Genomic DNA, 20341 nt, shown 5'->3' on the forward strand with positions numbered 1-20341 from the left:
CATCTTGTACAAAATACTGACTAGGAATCAATCAGAATTGTTATTTTATTTTGCAGTCCATATTGCAAACACTTGTGGTGTAAGCCTAGGACTGCCACTTTCCACCCTGGGTTAGCAAGACTGGTGTAAGCAAGCACCTGTATAGAACAGGGGTGTGAGAGTTCAGATTTTTATCTGATTTCAGATTTTCTTTTGTTTTAATTTTCAGCTTAATTTCAGCTTATTTTTGGCCTTCTTCTGTACAAAAAGTATGGGAGCTCTTTCTATTTCAGACTTTTTCAACACTCTTCAGCTTTTTTCAGATCTTTTTATTTGTGACCACTCACACCCCTGATAGATGGACACAAAGTTTTGTTTCTCGTCATCAGTTTTCCTTATTAAAAACTACAGGAACCTAACCACAAAGACCACCTGCTTATAATACCACATTTCTTGTCTCTATTAGATGGTTTTTAAATACAAGTTTCACTGTATATTGTCATGAATATTATAGTTTTGTGACACCACCTGTAAGTAACATATTTTATCTTTGGAATCACTAGTCCTTCATCGACGACATCCAGACACACCAGACAGACCTGAAGAATGTGATCAAGCACAGGGCAGATCTCTGTGACCAGTTAGATCCCGACCTTGATGCATTGAGTGCTGACATAGACACAATCTTGGCATTGGCCAACGATCTGAAGGCCATACGTACCAAGCAAGTGGCTGATGCGGAGAGGCTGGAGGAAGCAGTGTCAAAGGTCAAGGGTCAGCTTGCCGAGGTCAATGAGATTGTGGAGAAGGTGGAAAATGACAGAGTTCACACCTGTAGGGAGAAGATTGAGACACTAGAGGTGAGTTACAGAGATAAATGAATGAATTAAAGGGAAGTTCAAATTTAACGTTGAATCTTCCTGTAAGACTTTATTTGCTTCTAATACCCCTTTCAAGAATTTGCCCTCAAATAGTCCTGATTGAATGCGGATTTGGCAAATGAAATTACTGTTAATGAATTCAGAAAGCTTCTGAATATCTATGACCTGAAATCATGTCACATCACTGAGGAAGGCTGCAGTCATTAGCCAAAAATTTTGAGGTAACTCTTCAAGATTTATTTTGTGTGTGTTGAGATCAAAAGTTAAAAAATTTATTAAATTCAGAAATAGTCTGTATTATCTTTTAAGAGTGCAGTGAGCTCAGTACAGCAATGCGGAAATAATTGATGATGATGGTGATGATGATGGGTTTTTGTATACTACTGGTATCCACATCTGCTGGGCGCTCATGGCGCTTGCTCAAAAATAGGAAATGTCTCACAAATGTCAATGTTTTCAAACAGTGCTTAGAATCATCATTCAGTTCAAATACTGTCTTAGCAGTACTACAATCATTTTATTCTTGCGATGATGTTGGAATGGGGAACAGAAATGTCTTCAGGTCAAATGACTTTCTCATGCAGCAGCTGCACTATTTGAGAATACCATTAATGAATTAAAAAATGAAATGGAGTGCGGATCGAGTCCTAAAATCATGTGAATTAAAAGTGGTTGCTATTATACTGAAGCTGCTTACTGAGACTATTTCCCAGTATTCATGTATTTAATATTCTTGTTGCATAGATCTGATAATTTTTTTTCTTTTAGGCAAAGTAATCAAACCCAATTCACCCAGAGCATAATATTTCATTAACATTGGTCAAAAGTTCAATCCTCTTCTTGTAATGTTGTGTAATAAGACAATAAGAAGACAACATATCTTTATCCAAGGCTCCCCCATTAATGGTTTTCTCCTGAAACCCCACCATGATGGGCAATCATTATTCCAATCAATAATGCAGTGTAGTATGATAATGAGATCTTAGCCTTTTAGAGCTTTACAAAGGCCATTCAAATTGAAAGGTCATGCAACATTACCTCTTGTCAGTTCTTGACTGCACAGATATACTCAGTTACGATTGCCTTCAATGAATTTTATTTCTAGTATTTCCATCAATTAAAAAAAAATTCTCTTGTATTGATATTTTATTGTTCTTATGTGATTGAACATACTATCGTGTTTACCATGACTCTGCAAAGTGGTACTATATGTATATCTAACATAGGTTTGATAATTGTGTCTATATGATTACATAATAAGTCAGTGTATATAGATTATATCTAAGCATACTTTAATTACAAAAGTTGATTGCAATTATTCACACCTATATTTTTGGCTTAACAAAGGCTTACTTGAGGAGTATTGATTGTAGTCCATTAATGATAAAAGGAGAGTGGAAAAGCTCATCAATATACATAGAGGTTCCCAGGAAGAAACTTTGGAAAATATGTGGATATCAAATTTGTTATCGAAACACACAAAGACACACAGATGGGTGAGAGAAAGAAAGGGAGAGATAGAGATAAAAAGGTATAGTAAGTGAGTGAAAGATAGAAGGAGATAGTCAGAGAGAGGGATGGGGGGGACAATGGGGTCAGAGTCACAGAGAGCTACATGTAAAAAAATTGAAAATACACAGCTGCATCTTATCACACTTTCCAATGACTTTTTAGAACAAAACAATAAAAACTAAACAAGAATTGCTCGGTGTACACCTGTACATGTACATGTATTAAAGCCCATGATCATACATGTAAATATTAAGAACGACTCCTTTTTTTTCTCCAGATTATAAAGTTTACATGAAAACAATAAGACATTGAATTGAAAATACACAGCTGTATCTTATCACACTTTCCAATGACTTTTTAGAACAAAACAATAAAAACTAAACAAGAATGTACAATGCAGAACAATTAATATGTCATAAAATAGGCTAGTAATATCAATGGTTTTAAGAAGGAAAGGAATGTGCCCTGGCAGGACACTTGGAAAATCGTTTCCATTATAACTCAAGACCTTGAGGATCAATAACATCAATTTAGACAACTTTTAATCAATATGCCGCCTTCTATGAGCACTTTCACTCAATAGCCAATCCCTCACCATGCTTTGTTTACTCTCAGTCCGTCCCTTTATGTGTAGATATCCAGGCTCAGGCATCTAGTCCTATTTACATTCTCTTGCTTCTAACTGGATGTACAAACAATAACAGACTCTACAAAGAATCTCCCAATTGTGCTATAGATAGCGATGAATAGAGGAGAAGGCGCGCTGTTTCAGTTAGATCATCTTGTTGACACTGCATGTAGTATTAGATGCTACCTTATCGCTGCTGCAGTAGTGGCCGTAGGGACAGTCTCCTCAGTGCTATGGGGTCAGAACAGTCCCAAGAAGAGGAGGGGACATCCCCCTCCCCGCTTGAAAGTCCTGGAGATCATAATGATTTGGATTATACAGCCATGCCTGTTGAAGATGAGCTTGTAGGACCATTGCTGTCAAGGAGAAATTATAGCCAAAGGAGGAGCAGAAGTTTATCGAAGATTGGTAATGTGGCACCCCCTGACTTGGAGGAAAACCCTAGGAAAAATGTGAAAAATAATGATTCGGTGACTCCCCCTTGCTCAGATGAAATTCCTGGAATTAATAATGATGTGGAGCTAAGATTTCATGTTGATCATTATGGAATACCAACCAGGAGAAGTGCAAGCTATATGGATCTTGAGAATAGCAATGATATTAAGGAATATACTGTCATGCCTCCTGTAGTTCATCCTGGAAGACTATCACGAAGAAGTCTTGGAAATCCTGGGAATCGCAACAATGATCAAGAATATACAGTCAAACATGTAGATTATCATGGAAGACCATCAAGAACAAGTCTTGGGAACCCAGGGAATAGTAATAATCATAAGGAATATACTGCCAAACCTCTTGCCAATCAGGATACAAGACCATCAAGAAGACATCTTGGACAATACAGCATTGACCGATTAACTCAAAGTGATAAACCGACAATCCTAACCTCGGAAAGAAATCCTGTAAGCAGTAATGTTCATACAGTCAAACCTGTTCTAGATCAGCATGGGAGACCATCCAGAACCAGCTTTAGCCAACTGAGACAGAGGCAAGGGACACCCCCTGAGTCCTTGGAAAATCCCGGAAATGATATTGATGTGGATCATACAGTCAAACCTCCTGTAGATCAGCATGGTAGACCATCCAGGATAAGCTTTAGCCAACTAAGGAGGAAGCTGACACCTCCTGCTTCTATGTTAAATCCTGGGAACAGTGATGAAAATGCCAACCATGTCGTGGATCTGCATAAAAGGCCATTGAGGAGAAGTCTTGGCCAGCTCAGGAGTAGTTGTCTATCTAAGAGTGATGTTAGATTCAGGGTTAGTCTTGCATACTGTGTATATTCCTGAAGTAATGCATTTTGGTTGTTGGATGAGGATGACGAGTTGATTTTTTCGTTCACATGTGATTTGATTCTTGAGTGAGGGCAAAGAAAATTGAAAATGTATTCTATCCTGAGGGAAAAGAAATTATTTACAACATCAGTAGAAAAAGAAAAGTGGGTTATTTGACTGGCAATTTGTAGAAAAGAGAATTTTGTTCTATTGTGTACACCAGCTCTTAATGAAGCACTATTGAAATGGGAATTTGAATATGGTGCTTTCTGATCATCGAAAATAATTTATCTAAACAAATGAGAAGTCATTCATATCCATATACATGTGATTCCCCTAAGCTTTTCCATTGTTTTTTGGAAGCTAGTAGTTACCTTTTATCAAGTGTTTATGTTGAGGTTGTAAAAGAATCTGTAAAATTATTGAATGAATTAAAAAAGATGGAAGAAAAACATTGCATGAATTTATCAACCGTCCCTACTGAATCCCCCCCCCCCCTTATGATTGATTCTGCTTCCTGAATTAACTGTTAACAGTTACAAAGTAGCCATGCTCCAGTGAATAAAAGGATTAGCACCATCATTACAATGGCTTAGTACCTGCCTTAATCCCAATTGACATTGTTTAGAAAGATGACTGAAAGAAAAGACAACACTGAGATTATGTAATAAGGTATTGATTTGACATTGTTGTGTGTATTCAAGTGTAACTAGGTGGTTTCAGACCGCCTTGAAGTTCGTCAGTTCCAGGTATTCTCTGATCGGGAAATTTACCCCGATCAGAAAATACCAGGTATTTTGGTAATGTGAAAGCAAACTACGCGTAATATCCCTGAAAGAAAATACCCGCTACATAGTAGGTACTTGGCGAAATTACGAGAACTTTCGTGGGGATTTTTCCAAGGTCGTGGGTATTTTGGCAATCTGAAAGCAAACTACGGGAACTTGTATCCCATCGATCACCGCGATAAGTGAATTTCCGGTTCATAGCCCGCGCTGTTCGATATGCGAGGCTACATGTAGCTGATGCGAGGCCTACCAGCAAGCCAGCGCCAGTGCATATGCAGCGATAAAGATACGTACACTTTTCATGCGACGTGACCCGGGGTTTGACTTTGACTAGGCGGTTGATTGTTTTACGAATTAAGGGTGATATTTACCGATATTCTATATTTTCATACCAGATGACATCGCTCTGGAGTGAAGAGGCCACCAAGGCCTTGATTTCAATGTGGAGAGAAATCTAGTGCAATTGCAGATGATCAAGGGAACAAATGATTTGCGCATACGATCGAGTAAAGTTAGTACGTGCTAGAGCTACGCCGGCCGCAGGCGGATTTCCCGCTCCGGCCGTCCTCCGATCGTACCGCTAAAAGCGTGCGCTTCTTCGTCTGCTACCAGACAGTACTGCGCATGCTCATAACTTCGAGAAATTTCCCCAAAGAGTGTGTTTCGGGGCGGTCTGAATGCAGGAATAATTATCTAGTATTTTTTAGCATGTAAATGTTCTCGTAATTTAACGGGGATTCTTGTGATCGAGGCGGTTTGAAACCACCTAAAGAGAGTGAGAAACTAATTGAGGTGAAGGACCAAAATTTCAGAAACTATGATATTGCATAGTAAATATGTATATCAAACCAATTGTATCTAAGTTCTAGCCCTATTTCTTTCAATTTTTAGTTAATTTCCAATACAAGAATGTCTGTATTCATTGTAATAGTATTTTTTTTTACTTATACATCATTTTTACGATTTTTTTGTGGATTCTTGATAATCTAAACTCTTTCAGGCTTTAATTAAACTTTTCGCCAGTGTTTCCTGTACACCAGTAGATGATGAATTGTAATGGTTAACTTGATAATGAAGGTTGTACAACATTTTTATTAGAAAGTGTTCAGTTAGATCTGAAAACCTGGGATCATGTCATTGTCAAATTAAATGTTGTCAATTTCTGTCTTTCTCTCTCTCTCTCTCTCTCTTACCTACAGCGGTTATCTATGCCTGAGAGAAGAAGACATGTTGATGAGGTTGATGAAGCTAGCAGAGAGGTTGGTAGAATGGCTAGCTCACTTGATGAAGATTCCATCAGGAAACAGCTACAGTGAGTATAGTTCATTTAATCATGTACCGTACTATGCATAACAGTTGAGTTTGGAAACTGTTGATATGCTCCCCAGGGAGTGGAGAAAGTGCATATATTGTGTGTAAGTACATTGTAAAGCACTTCAAGACACCTTTCTGATGTATTAAGCACTATAGAGAAGTATAATATCATTATCATTTTGTTATTATTAACTGTCATCTTTAGAATTATCCAGTTATTCATTCAGGGTACCTTAATTACCAAAAGTGGTGGCCTTAATGTGAGATACACATCCAGTATATACAACTTTAGTATATTATCTTGTAATATTGTTTTTTCTCTCTCTATATATATCAATAAAATATGTGTTAAATATGCATTGGTGCTTACATGTAAGCACAACATTTAGTCAGACTAAATGCTTTATGAAACAACCTACCCCCCTCCCCCCACATGGCCATTTGTTTTACAAATTATATCTGTGATGATGTGTCACAATGAATGAACGTCAATCCTCCACAGTGAAATCCGTGAAGAATGGCTGAGCAGTGAGACCCGTATCCAGCGCACGCAAGCCATGTTAGAAGGCTTGGAATCAGACTACAATGCCTTGCTGGAGAAGGGTCATCAGTTCAAACTCTGGTTGGATCAGTTCCAGTCGTCCATCGCCAAACCAACCACTATCAGTCCATACACAGAGGAGGTGGATAAGGTTCTACAACAAATCCAGGTACATCATTTATCATCCCTGAATAAAAAAAAATATTTTGAACTATGATGATAGTCTTTTGTTTTCCTATTTGGAGGAGCAACACCGAAAGACAGTGGTCTTAGGGTTTTGATACATTCCTAGGGTTTAGGAGATATTGCATTGTAATTGTCAGTCGGACTTGATTGATCTGACTTAATGAAACTTAATTCAAATCAATTTCAAGACGATTAGAATACTTTTAAAAGAAGGTGAAGAAGAAGGATTCAGTTATTTCTACATGTTTGTATAAAACATGATCAAGATATATTTTGCAATAATTAAAAATAATAATTTAGCCAAAGGAGAGTATAACAGAACATCAATGAATATAATTCTTGACTAATATCCATATTTTTTTTAAACGCAGGATTCCAGTGTTGAGTTAGCAGGCCGTCGAGCCACATTCAAGGCCGTGAGCGAGGAAGAATCCCTGTGTGATGAATTGAGTCCCAAGGAGAGACAGAGAGTGCGTCAAGATCTTCAGCAGATTGACAAGCAACTCACCAAGATTGAACACACTGTCTCCACTACTCAAGATGAATTACAGACATGTGTTAATGAGAGGAAGGTAAGAAATAATGATGACAATAATAATAACTATAGTAAGTATATGGGGTAGTTATATTGCACTAATATCCACCTTGTCGGGTAATCGAGGCATTCCTATATTATCCCAGCTAAGCTGTGGCTACCAATTTAATCGCTCACAGCTTTTTGAGGAATTTCTTCTAGCGGATACCCATTTACCTAACCTCAGTCAAGTGCAGCACAATATTGATGAATATCTTGCTGAAGGAAATAAACTCTGTTCATGGGTTAATTTTTTCTTTTAATTCTCTATAGGACTTTGGATATTATTACACTGGCTTTAGCCCAGCAGCCTTTTACAGCACACAAGCATTTCAAGGAATTCATTTCTGCCATTTTCTTCATGTGGGTTGAGTGTAGATAAATTTCTCAGTTGCCAAAGGACACTAGTACTGCTGTAGGGATTTGCATCTAGTACCTTGTGGTTCAACACATCATGACACACTGTATCATTATAATTATGTTGATTCTTGTGCAGGAATTCTGGAAGTACTATTCTGATTGCTTGAAAGGATTACAAACCAAAGAAGAAGATCTCAGTGATCCAGTATTTCCCAAGCTGGATATTCCAGACCAAGTACAGCAGGTCTTTGAAGCAAAGGTAAGAAAGGCACTTCATCTGTCCAGCTCTTGCAAAAAAACACACTGATCTGAACAAATGCCAGTGTTACTCCTTTCTCCCAACATTGTTGATACATTTCTCCTTATTTCAATTGATTTCCACATGCCCTCTGCTGATCTAAGGATTGATGTGAATTTGGGTTTCAGATTGTGGTAATGGAGCAGCCCCTTTAGCAATTCATAATTCAATGATAAAATCACCATGATCAATTGCTAAGTGTGTTTTTTCTTTCATTCAATTTAAACTTTTACAAACTTAAAGGGTACCTTAAACAAAGGTCCTTCTGCATAAACAACATCAATGGCCATGCATGCCTCTACCTCAAGTCATAGGAACTGCCTAGTTAACAAAACATACAAGTATATAATCCTTAGTATTTTATCAGAATGTCCTGTTCAGAAATTGTGAGTAATTTTCATCAGTTGAAAAAAAAAAGATATTACTATGTAGATTCAATGATTGCTTATTAGTAAAATTCCCTCTGCTGTAAGAATACAGATCATCTGATTTTTGTTGGCTGTATTTGAGATACAATTGGAAAGGAGGTTGATGTAGATTATTTGTTTTATAGGCACTACAAGACCAGGTGAAGAGCTACAACTCTAGGGTGCAATGGTTATCAGCCAGCAGTCGACCAATCTGTAAGAAAGCCGAGGAGAGAGAGAGCCAGGATGTCCAACAGAAAGTCAGAGGTAAGATGCTTATTCCTATTGAAAGTTGAATCTTGAGAGAAAAAAAAATATCATGAAATGCAAGCATAGTAGCCTGGAGCATGTTCAGCCACCCAAATTCCACTTCTGTTTTTTTTTTTTTTTAACGTTTGTTCTGCTTTGGATTTTCCATTATAACTTGAGACCCTGTGTACAATAAAGTTGCAACCTTTGACATTGAGGTACTGTATCTCTTGCTGTGGAGCAATTCCATACAATATGTACATCCAACCCCTTACATGTGGAACCTTCCTGAAATGATTTGTCGCAGTTTTCTGGTTCTTACAAAATTGGTGATGCTCTTAAATGATCTCATGATTATTTAATTATCATGGATTCAGCATTTTTTGAAGTGAAGTAAGAATGGAGAATAATTGGGATCAGACATGCAAAAGTTGCTTCTTCTATTGAATTGCTCAAAGGATTAAAGTAAGTATCGTTGCCAGAGCATAATACCCTACAATCATTGACTCTAGTTTATACCAGCATGGCCAATGATGTACCATCTTTTATATCCTCAGACTTAGAAAAGACATTCCAGAAAGCAGAGAAAGCAGCTATGTCTAGGTTTGAGTTGATGTCTGACAGCTTGACTAAGGTCAAGGAATTAGAACATCGGATTAAACAGATGAAGACATGGCTGGATGAACAACAGCCAATCGTTAGTCAGCCAATCAATCTCCAATGTCCACTTGACGATATCCACAAGCAGATCTCTCAACACAAGGTAATATGGATATCACAGTTCTTTTCAATTATCCATTGTGATATGGTAATAGTTTACTATTGAGGAACAATCATCTATGGGTCCATTTGGTTATACTGCCCTCCGCTGCCCAGTCGGTGGGGGTTTACTAACTTTTAAGCACCACTGTATTTGATGTTTTTGTTTTCAAAATGTATAATTAGCTCTTTCCACTGTTTAGAATTATTATTGTATAATTTTATGTTTGCTAATTCTATGTTGGTAAAGCGCATTCAGTGTCCTTTCGGGTCTGAAATGTGCTATCAAACAAATTTGAAAAAATGATTAATGAATCTGTGAAACTTCTAAGGCTTGTGATATCTTAACATGTTGCTTATGATGTTTATTTTATAAATATAGACATTCAATGAAAATAGATGATTTTTGTCAAATATCTCAACTCTGAACTGAACTATTACTTTTCATGATTCCAGAATGTGAATGATAGCTCCGTTTCCCAGAAGCCTCTACTACTGACTCTCATTGCCGATGGGGAGAACTTAGCACAGAAAATGGGAGAGGATGACAAGGATCAGATCACTCAAAATGTTGAAGATATTCAAGCCTTATTCAATAGGTAAGACTGTGGATTCACTAAGGAGTTCTTTGTTTTATGTTAGGATTTTGATATATGAAAATACATGATTCTGTTTACAAATATGACATTTTCAGTTGTAGAATTTCAATTGTAGTCTCTTGCAAATATTCATCAAACAGTAAACAATATAAGGTTTCAGAATCAAAATTTTCAAATGTAAAAGTTACAGAATTAATGAAAGCAGTATGGTTGTAACTGAAGAAAGAATTGAACAATGTTATAAAAACTGTTCATCATAATTATGTTGATCATTGTCAAACAGGACTGTGGATTCTACTGGTGAGAAGTTTGCTAGATTAACCAAGGCTTACAATGACAGACTGGCCTTTGAGGCTGATCTTAGTCAATGTGACACACAGTTCCAGGATCTGAAATCTTCCATAGATCAGCTTGATCAACCCATAGGACTCTCGTCAGTTGATGCCTCTCATCGGATCTCTACATGCAAGGTAAGCCTTTAGAGTTACTAGGGTGCTCATTGCTAGGATAATGCTCAGGGAATGGAGGATGTACATACCCTGCATACAGGCAAGGTAGGGTGTGAAAGTCACTGTTATTGCCTAAGCCTCTAGAGTAACTTGATTGCTTGTTGCTTAAATACACCCTGCAGTGGAGAACGTGTATACACTGTATACGGACAAGCCAGAATATGACGATCATGGCTAGGGCTTAAATTAGTCCCAAGGTCACCAAGGCCATGGCTTTGGATGCCCTATTGATTTGTGTCAATACCCCTCTTTTGGACTCGGGTTATTTGAAATCTTATTTACTGAGTAACTATGGAAGTGATTCGTAAAGCGTATTTTTCGTGTGTTATTTATCAGTTAATGCTAAATGATCAATACTTAACATCCCCCCCTTTCCTGGGCCTGGCTGGTCTCTGTCCTCATGTCCCCTTTTTTGTCCCTTTTGTACATAAATGTGTCCCTCTTCTCTCCCCTCCTCTCTCTTAAGTTATCATATTATATTATATTGCCATTTCTTTGTTGTTTATCCAATGTTCTTTGAATTCGTAATGAGGAACCTTAATTTACAAGCATTGCTTCACTTAGGTCTCCTCGTCTTCCTTTAAAATTATTTCTTTTCTGTCTTAAGCTGTATAATGTGTTTAAAAACAATGTTTTCTGCATACTCTGTTTTATATATACCTGTATGTTTTATCATGTACTCTGCTCATTGTTTCATACACACTTATATGTTTGTCATGTATTCAAACTCAAAGTTGGAAGACAAATAAAATGAATTTATGAACTTATGTGCCCTATATAAATATTTCCACACTACATTAACTTGTGTTTTCGATTGCATTGGGTTCAGATCCCACCGCTGACACCAGTATGGCACAAAACATTTCAGTGGAAGTTGATTTGGCAATTAAGAGGAGAATCATTCAAGGAAACATCCCAATGAGACAAAGCATGCAGAGCAGGGTATGAATGGTCTAACAAAAGTGGAGATTGAGCTCTTGTGCCTGTATAAACTATTAGATATCAATATCAAGTGTAGAGAAATTGAAAAATGTCTTTTTATCCATCACTTACAGGATCTGCAAGCAAGACTTGACAACCTGCAAGCCCCTCTTACCCAACTCAATGATGGATGTGATCTTCTAACGAGAGAAGGTCAGGTGTCTCATGTCAAAGACATTGCCAGACTGGACCAACTCAATGAAGAACTCAAGAAGGCCCTAGAGACCCAAACCAAACGTTTGTCAGATGCCCAGGATGCTAGGAAAGGGTATGAAGATGGCGTGACCAAGATACAGGAATGCTTGGAGCATTATCAGAATGAAGGGCCTGCTATTGAACAACCTGGGCTGGATACAGAGACCAAACTTCACAAATGCAAGGTATTTCAGATTAATGAAATGTTTTGCCAATTAATATTTCATGTATACCAAAACATTACCTCAACATCTCTGGCAACGTTTAGAAAATTATTTTTTTTAATTATCATTTTATCTTGATGTATGGACATGCTGTGCAATCTTGTTCCCAAGTTAATGAGATAATAAAAAAGCTTATTTGCAAAATACAAAATGATCTTTAAAATATTATTTAGGGGTGAAGAGATGATACTGGAGTGTTTTATTTGAGGATTCAACAGTACTTAATATAATCAATCACTTAATGGAGCTCATTGAAATTGTGATCCTTTCCAACATTTGATGTCTGGGCTAGCAATAAAATTGACCTGCTTCCAACTTGTAATAGTAGTAGCTACTTGGATTTGAAAAAAAAACGTAATGACCCTGACTTGGTAGCTGATTTCACAGCTGGTTTCATTTGATATGAACTTTTCTCACCAGATTGCTCTTGAAGAAATTATTTGCCTTGAAGAAGTAACGACTTTGCTCCCAGAGCAGTGCCAAGCTGTATGTCAAACAGCCAACCAACCTGACCAGAGAACAGTGACCTCAACTGTCCACAAAATGACCTCTGACCTCAAGGCAGCTAAGGTCAACCTGGAGCAGAGGCAGAAGTCACTGGAAGGCAAACTCAGTGACAAGGAGGCTTTGAAGGAGAATCTGGACAGATGTTTGAAGGAGCTGGAAGACTGGAGCCAAGAGGTGAAGGAGCCAGTTATCTTTGAACTAGAGGTGGAGCCAGTTAAACAGGCATTCACCAGACATCAGGTAAAAATACTTGTAATGATCCAAAGGAACTTTTTCAAATACATAAACAGGAATATAGGAGAATTCCTTTGCAAACTGAATATCACTTAAGGAATCCATAACATGATCATATTTTTTACATTATTTTCTTGTAAAGAAACATTTGGACCTTTAAACTCAAGTACATTGTCTTCAGTTACTTTACTGATTATCCACTGTTATGTCTATTTGTAAAATGGAAGATTTAGAAGTAAAATATGTTGACAAAAAACCCAAACCGTGGTTTGTACCATTCAGATTATTATGACATCTCATTGAAATGATACAAACATGTCATGTGTGATCAAGTTACCAGAGCTTAGCCTACCCACTGGCTATGAACATTGAGTTATCCCTGTAGCTAGGAGTCATAAAAAACCCAAGATAATTCTGTATGTAATGGATTAAGTAAAAAAAAACTGTGTGTTAAAGCCCCAAAGATCATTCATGTCCTCAAAGTAGTGATCATTTTCATTTATTGATATAGTAACATTGTCATTACCTCATTGTGAATTTTCATGCAATACAGACCAACCAGCCTAAGATGAACCACACTCTAGAGCAGGCCCAAACTCTCATCATCTCTGCCAATGCCAAGTTTGCTGATCTGGGAGAACCCATCACTCCGAAACTCCAGGATCAGCTACAGACCTTGGACACCCTTCACCTTGACCTTCTGCAGGCTTCTAGGAATAAGGGAACCAACCTGGCTGAGGCCGTCAGCCTGAGAGAAGAGTTCCAAGGTCAAAGAGGAGAGGTTGAGGAGTGGCTGAATGAAGGAGAGGGGATGCTGGAAGAGGCTGAAAGTGGGATCAACTATCCTCAAGGAGAGCAGGATCTGCATCAGCACAGGGTATGTTTATGGTTGATGTTGTGTCATTACAGATTAGAGTAAAGAACTTGCGGCAGTTTATTGACAAGACATAATATTAGTTTACTCTCATATCATAATCAAACCTGAGTCTGTTGACAGGGATGTAAATTTCACCCTGCACAAGGTCTGTTCGAAACTACAGCTGATATTGTTGCAGATATGAACAAAGAGTGTTTTGCAGACTTGAAGAGAAATTAACCACTTTACTTTCATTTCAGAATCCAACCAAGCGTGTTATGTCTTTGGTAATAATTTTTCTTCAAAAATGTTTAGAGATAGATGTATGTAGTTGCATTAATGCATGGTCAAAAATTAGATAACAAACTTTGTAGAATTGAACTACCTGAATTTAACCCTGCAATTTACAACTTACTTGATAGCAGTTCTGACACTTTGCTACATTTGTCTCACTTATATATTTTGTCTTAAAGCAATTCTTCTCACGGGAGCCAGTATACCAGAACAAACTTGACGACCTGGTAGATCTTGCTGATCGCCTGTCTCCATCGCTGACCCATGCTCTACGAGAAAAGGTGGAAGCTGATTTGAACAACCTCAAATCGAGGCTCTCATCCTTGGATCTTGCAGCTAGGGAGCATGAGGAAAAGCTGCGCAAATACCTTGGAGAATGGCAGGATCTAGTAGACGGAGCTAATGATGTGGAGAAGGCTTTGGATGGCATAAAGGATAGATCAGTGTATGGAGCTCCTACCAGTCTGCCTCAAGCACAGGATAATAAACAACTCAATAAAGTAAGATTATGGTAGTTGAAATTAGTATTATTTGAATGGAAGGTTCTTATAGTTCTGTGTGCTATTACTATATCAGTATGACAAACGGCAAGGTAGAATAGCCTCTGCATAGAATAAATATGTGATATCTAGCAAACTATGTAAACTGTTTTAGGTGAAGAAGTGTTTCTCTGTCAGGTTGAATTGTAAAATTTGGTCTTGGGATCCATGCACTTGGTAAAATATTTCCTCCAATTGTTGTTTTGTTGTGTTGGTATCTTTGTCCAAAGAGTGTGTTTAAGAGCTTATTACTCCTGTTAAAAAAATCAGAATTACAATGAATATGATAGCCTATTCAATCCTTTTGATCACTTATCATTTTTTTCTATTTTTTAGGAGATTGAGAACATTCTACAGTCTCAAGAGACCCAGCTGAAACTCCTGCGTTCCTACTCCCAACCAATCCTCAAGGAAGGGAACCCTGCTGGTCAAGAGGCTGTAACCTCCTTGATACAGTCCCTGGAGGACCTCTTCAACTCCCTACAGCAACAGGTAGAGAGTGACAGGACTAGAGTGGAGGACCAGGAACAGGTCTGGATAGACTACAATGACAGGAGACAAGAACTGCTAGAGGCGCTAGGTCAGGCAGAGGATGCAATGCCTGTGTCAATCTCACTTGGAGCTGATATCAATGATCTTCAAGGAAAACTTGCATCGGTGAAGGTATGTATCTTGGCTATTGTTCAATGATTGTTTTGATAAATTGTGTGATGACAACCACTTGTGATACTTTGTATTTGGTGACTGGATACAATTTATTAATTCAATACCTTTAGCTGGACATGATCATCTATCGCAATGTATATACTTTTTTTTATTCATTCAGGCTGCCAAGGAGATTTTAGATAATGCCGAGCCTCTGCCACCAAGAGTAAGAGATGCGTCTATCAAGTTAGTTGAGCATATGGCAACTCAGCCTGATGAAACCCACCCAGTCAGCAAAGATATGCAGGAATCTCTGGATAGATACCACAGGTAAACTAAACAATCTTCAAATTTGTAATTTTCTTACGCAAAAATCTGTGCTGCATCTTTTAACAGGAATCCCACTACAAAGACATAGCAGCTTTCCCTGTATTCTTCATTACATTGTCTCTGATGGAATGTGGGTATTGGTTATGAAAAGCCGCTTGCACTTGCAGGATTGCTGCAGAAAAGATGTGGCTTCGACTTTAGGCAAGGTGTATTAGTATAGATACAACAGGTGCACAGCAGATTTCCATAACCGGCATTGTTTTGTCTATCTAAAAAATGAAAGATTAGAGTGCAAATCCATAAGATGTGTACATTCAACCCCCTACTGTGTATGTCTCCACTTGTGCGTCATATGAAAAAGTGTTATGCTCTCAAATTATCATCGCTTGGGTAATTTATGAAGTAAAGTAATGTGGAGAACAATAGGGGTAGCATGTTGATAAGCTGATAATCTTATGGAACTCCTATCGAATAGAAATGCACCTGACTCATTGCATAATCCATTGAAAGTGCTTTTGTTTTTTCTTTGGAAGCCACCCCCCTCCCCTTTGTAGCCACCATAGTTTATAGTGTGCTCTGAAATCAAATTCGCCTATATTAACAAAATGTTGAAACATTTTGATTTGTCAGGTTACATGACTCTGCAACTCAACTTGAAGAAAACATTGAGAAGGAGCTGTCTGAGAGGGCAGCATTCGAAACGGAGACTGAGGAAGCGTTAGCTGATCTTATACAAGGCAAAGAAACCCTGGAGGAACAGACTGCTAGTATTGGTCCTCTTGTTTCAGATGCAGAAGATAGAATTATGACACTTGAAGTAAGATTTGCTCTTCTCTATTTAAAAATGACTTCTTGTGCTGGAACTAATTTTAAATGACTTGGTTTGTGAGGATGAAAATTACTTTTATTTGGATCACTTTGCTGTTTATCTGAGTTTAGTAAATTGACTAAACAGGAAATATATGTGAGAGATATGTGTTTAAATAACTATTTTTTTACCAGGAAATAATGAATACTCCAAAGACCTTCATTACACATCTAAAACATTTTATAAAGTAAAGTACTTGGAATCATTAGAACTTAGATGCATTTTTAAAGTCATATCATTACTACAACATGTATTTCCAGGTTTATCATTTACAATATTATGATTTTCCTAGTCTTTATTTGTCGACAACTTGTTATTCATTTACTTCAGGTTGTGAAATCAGAACTCCAGCCAAAACTGGCACATATTGACGAGCTGTGTAACACACAACATCAAAAGTACAATGACCTTCACTCAGTACCTCCATCTAGCATATCTGAGAAACTTGAAGACCTTCAATCACAGAAGGCAGAGATGAACAGTAAACTAGACTCCACCATCCAGGAGTTGAATGAGGCTGAGAAGATCAGACGTCTATTCCAGCAACAGACATTTGATGTGGAGGAGGTCATAGAAAGAGCTAAGGAACTGTTGAACAAACCTATCTCGGATGTTCCCAATGCCAAAAAGGAACATGAGGTAATTGCTCTCTCTTGTGTGTTTTTTTTTCACTGTTAGTGGTTTGTCTTGTATAAGTAAGTGTTTTACATTTATCCCTATTTTTTTCAGTTTGAATCTTGGATAAGTTTATAATATAAACTTATATCATGTAATGCAATATGTGAGGTCGTATGTGTTTGATATTATGACCATGAATTAAATCTTTGGGCTTAATCTCTGTATCGGTTTCCATTTAATCTTTGTCTAGACCTGTGTTATAAGGCCCTTAATAGTTGAAAGTAGTTGTTGCCAAAATTTAGACACAGAATACCTTGATAGATGATAAAGGGTATTGCTATTTCTTTGGATGATTTTGTTAACTTACGAAATATATTTCTTGGTCTATCACCAATGACAGGATTTAAAGGAGTCTTTGAAGTCAGCTCAGTTAGTGATGCACTCTGTCCAGAACATTGCCCAGCAACTGACTGACCAGACCAACAAACCAGATGAACGTCGAGCTGTCATCGCTACCATTACATCCCTTCAGACCAATCTAGCAGAGGTCACCCACACAACTGACCAGATGACCGATGAACTGACCAAAGCTATCGAGCCATGGAAACAACACCTGAGTGCCAAGGAAGCTGTGGAAAGGTGGCTTGATCAAGGGGTTGATACAGTGAAGCCTACCTTGAATCTTGGTAGTATGCCCACAGTCCTGCGTCAACTACAGGAACACAGGGTCAGTGAAGCCACATTTTTCTTTCCTCTACCATATTTTAGATATTGTTTTAAAAGATGTATCGAGCTAGTTCATTGTAGTTAGCAGAGAAATTATTAGCTTAGTATATGTTGCATTCTAATGATTTGTGATAAAATGCCTATACAAGAAAGAAGGAGCCACCTTTTGACTATGATATTTGTCGTTTAAAAACATATATTTCAATTTTGTAAATTTCTGTATTGGAATTGAAACAATATGTCTGAAAGTGCTTTTTTCTGCAGTGACATCAGAACAAAAATTCCAAATTATATCTTTAATTAATAATTATTATCTGAAATTATTAGATTTCATTATTAATTTTTACAAACTTAGGCCTTACTAGAAGATGTGCCATACACAGTGGAAAATGTAGAAGCCTTGATGTCATCAAGTCCTATTCTCGCCAGAGTTCTGAAGGACCCCACTCACCAGGCCAAAGCCGATGACCTGAAGAAACACTTCCAGGATATGATTGACACTGCCCAGGAACGCAAGGAAACACTGGAGGATGAGACAAGGAGATGGCAGAACTACCAGGGTGGTCTCATGGATCTGTTCCACAGGATTGCGGATGCCAAGGATATGATGCTCTCACCAGACATGGAGCAAATGACGCTCAATCAACAGCTAGAAAATCAGAAGGTATTGCAACAGAAACTTACTAGGGGTCCATTTCATTTAAGAGTTATAACTATGGTAACTTTGCCATTATGGAAACTTTGCTTCCGAAGACGACCACAACATCACTTTGATTGTAACAGGACTTGGCAGCCTATCAAAATCAAGATTTCCCTTGTAGTTACAATAATGGCAGTTACCTTAGTTGTACTCTTCATGAAACGGGCACAAGGAGGAGAGCAGGATGGTGCTTTAATCATGTGATGACAAAAAGGAGGAAAAAGAAGAAATAAATGTAGAGAAGGGATGGCTTGATCATGTAACAAAGCAGTGCATATTTTTTTTATAAAAAGAAATACATTAATTCACCTTTGGCTCATTTTGCCTCTTCACTCTAATGAAATACCCTGCTGACTCTTCTACAGGAAATGTTTCATAAATGTCTTGTCAGTGATTTTCCTGGACCAATTTGCTCTCTGTCAATCAGATGTAAGGATTTCAATGGCTTTTAATGGTTTTCATTGAAAGTCATTGGGAAGACACACTATGAAATAATCCTGAGAAATTCCAGATAAATTCCATTTTTAAGATGTCAGTTTACTATTTCATTTCTAAATGATAGGAGGTTCTTGAGAAGTTAGAATCTGCCAGCAAGCGTCTAGCTGACCTGAACGATACCCACACACTCCTGGCCCCTAACTCATCCGATCAAACAAATGAGCTTGATGGTGATGAGGATGAGGATGATGACACCGAGAAGGAGATCAAAGATCCTCAGTTGTTAAGCTTACAGGAAAATATCTCCAGGATCAAGGATGTTGCTGTACAGCACGGTGAAGTCCTACAGAAATCTCTTGTGCAACAGGTCAGTGGTCCTCTACCTCTTTAAGATGAAAAGAAAATGAAATCAATCTCATATATCTGGCTCTAAATATTCAGGATCTACAGTTAATCTAAATGCGGGTAGAAGTATCTATGATGAATCAATTGATTACTCCATTGATTTGTCTTTGAATGGGGAGTTTCCGCTGTCTTCCATAGTGAATACTATTGTATGAAAGTTGGCAGTTCTGCATAATGTGTACTGTTATAGATTGACTGTTTGGCCCTAATTTATAAAGGAGGTTTAAACCTCATCCTAGCTCTTTTAAGCATGTGCACACACTGAATATGATCAAATTGATTTTCTGTAAAGCCACATATCGATGGTATGCACTCATTCACATTCACTTTAATGCACTTTATGAGTATTGATGTTCTGTACCCTTTCAGGTTTAATATGAATTGGGACCTTTTTGATTATATCAAAATGTACATATAGAAAGGATTTGTTTTCCCGTCCTTTTGCAGGAAGCGTATGAGAAGCAGTTGGAAGTACTAGAAGTTAAGTTGCAGACAGCACAAGATGCAATGGCTTCACCGGTAGAACCTACAAGCATGGAACAACTCAAAAAACAAATAGCACAACATAAGGTACATCTTGTATTTTGCTACTAGCAAAATTAACCATTTATGTTTGGTACCTGAGCACGTTGCAGATATCCTGATATGCAATCTGACATTAGTTCGACTTTTGCACTTCACACTTGATAGATACTGCCATTCCATTTTTATTGGACAGAATATATATTGTGAAAAGTAGATTCAAGTGGTGGATATACTTCCTTTTTTCATATGAATTAGGTATTGGTGGATTAAATAATTCTCAAGGGATTTTGAATTTGAACATCACAGCAAATACAAACGAGATATTAATTGCGTTTAAATTGATCTGATGTTGCCATTGTTGGAAAATATGTCTAAAACAAATATCTCACGCTTATTAT

General features: G+C 37.6%; 1 protein-coding gene across 1 annotated transcript in view; it reads left to right on the forward strand.

Annotated features, from left to right (window-relative positions):
• LOC129265311 (nesprin-1-like) overlaps window positions 1-20341 on the forward strand; it is a 111626-nt gene that overhangs the window by 78243 nt on the left and 13042 nt on the right. The window contains exons 77-97 of the mRNA XM_064102408.1: window positions 543-839; window positions 6262-6374; window positions 6879-7086; window positions 7475-7675; window positions 8174-8296; window positions 8889-9009; window positions 9549-9754; window positions 10207-10349; window positions 10633-10819; window positions 11914-12219; window positions 12679-13005; window positions 13553-13876; window positions 14329-14649; window positions 15025-15351; window positions 15515-15663; window positions 16294-16480; window positions 16862-17170; window positions 17550-17876; window positions 18231-18539; window positions 19138-19380; window positions 19866-19988. Of these exons, the coding sequence (XP_063958478.1) occupies window positions 543-839; window positions 6262-6374; window positions 6879-7086; window positions 7475-7675; window positions 8174-8296; window positions 8889-9009; window positions 9549-9754; window positions 10207-10349; window positions 10633-10819; window positions 11914-12219; window positions 12679-13005; window positions 13553-13876; window positions 14329-14649; window positions 15025-15351; window positions 15515-15663; window positions 16294-16480; window positions 16862-17170; window positions 17550-17876; window positions 18231-18539; window positions 19138-19380; window positions 19866-19988 (4851 nt within the window). The remainder of the gene's footprint in view (window positions 1-542; window positions 840-6261; window positions 6375-6878; window positions 7087-7474; window positions 7676-8173; window positions 8297-8888; window positions 9010-9548; window positions 9755-10206; window positions 10350-10632; window positions 10820-11913; window positions 12220-12678; window positions 13006-13552; window positions 13877-14328; window positions 14650-15024; window positions 15352-15514; window positions 15664-16293; window positions 16481-16861; window positions 17171-17549; window positions 17877-18230; window positions 18540-19137; window positions 19381-19865; window positions 19989-20341) is intronic.

This window comes from Lytechinus pictus, chromosome 7 (assembly GCF_037042905.1).
Source record: "Lytechinus pictus isolate F3 Inbred chromosome 7, Lp3.0, whole genome shotgun sequence".
NCBI lineage: Eukaryota > Metazoa > Echinodermata > Echinoidea > Temnopleuroida > Toxopneustidae > Lytechinus > Lytechinus pictus.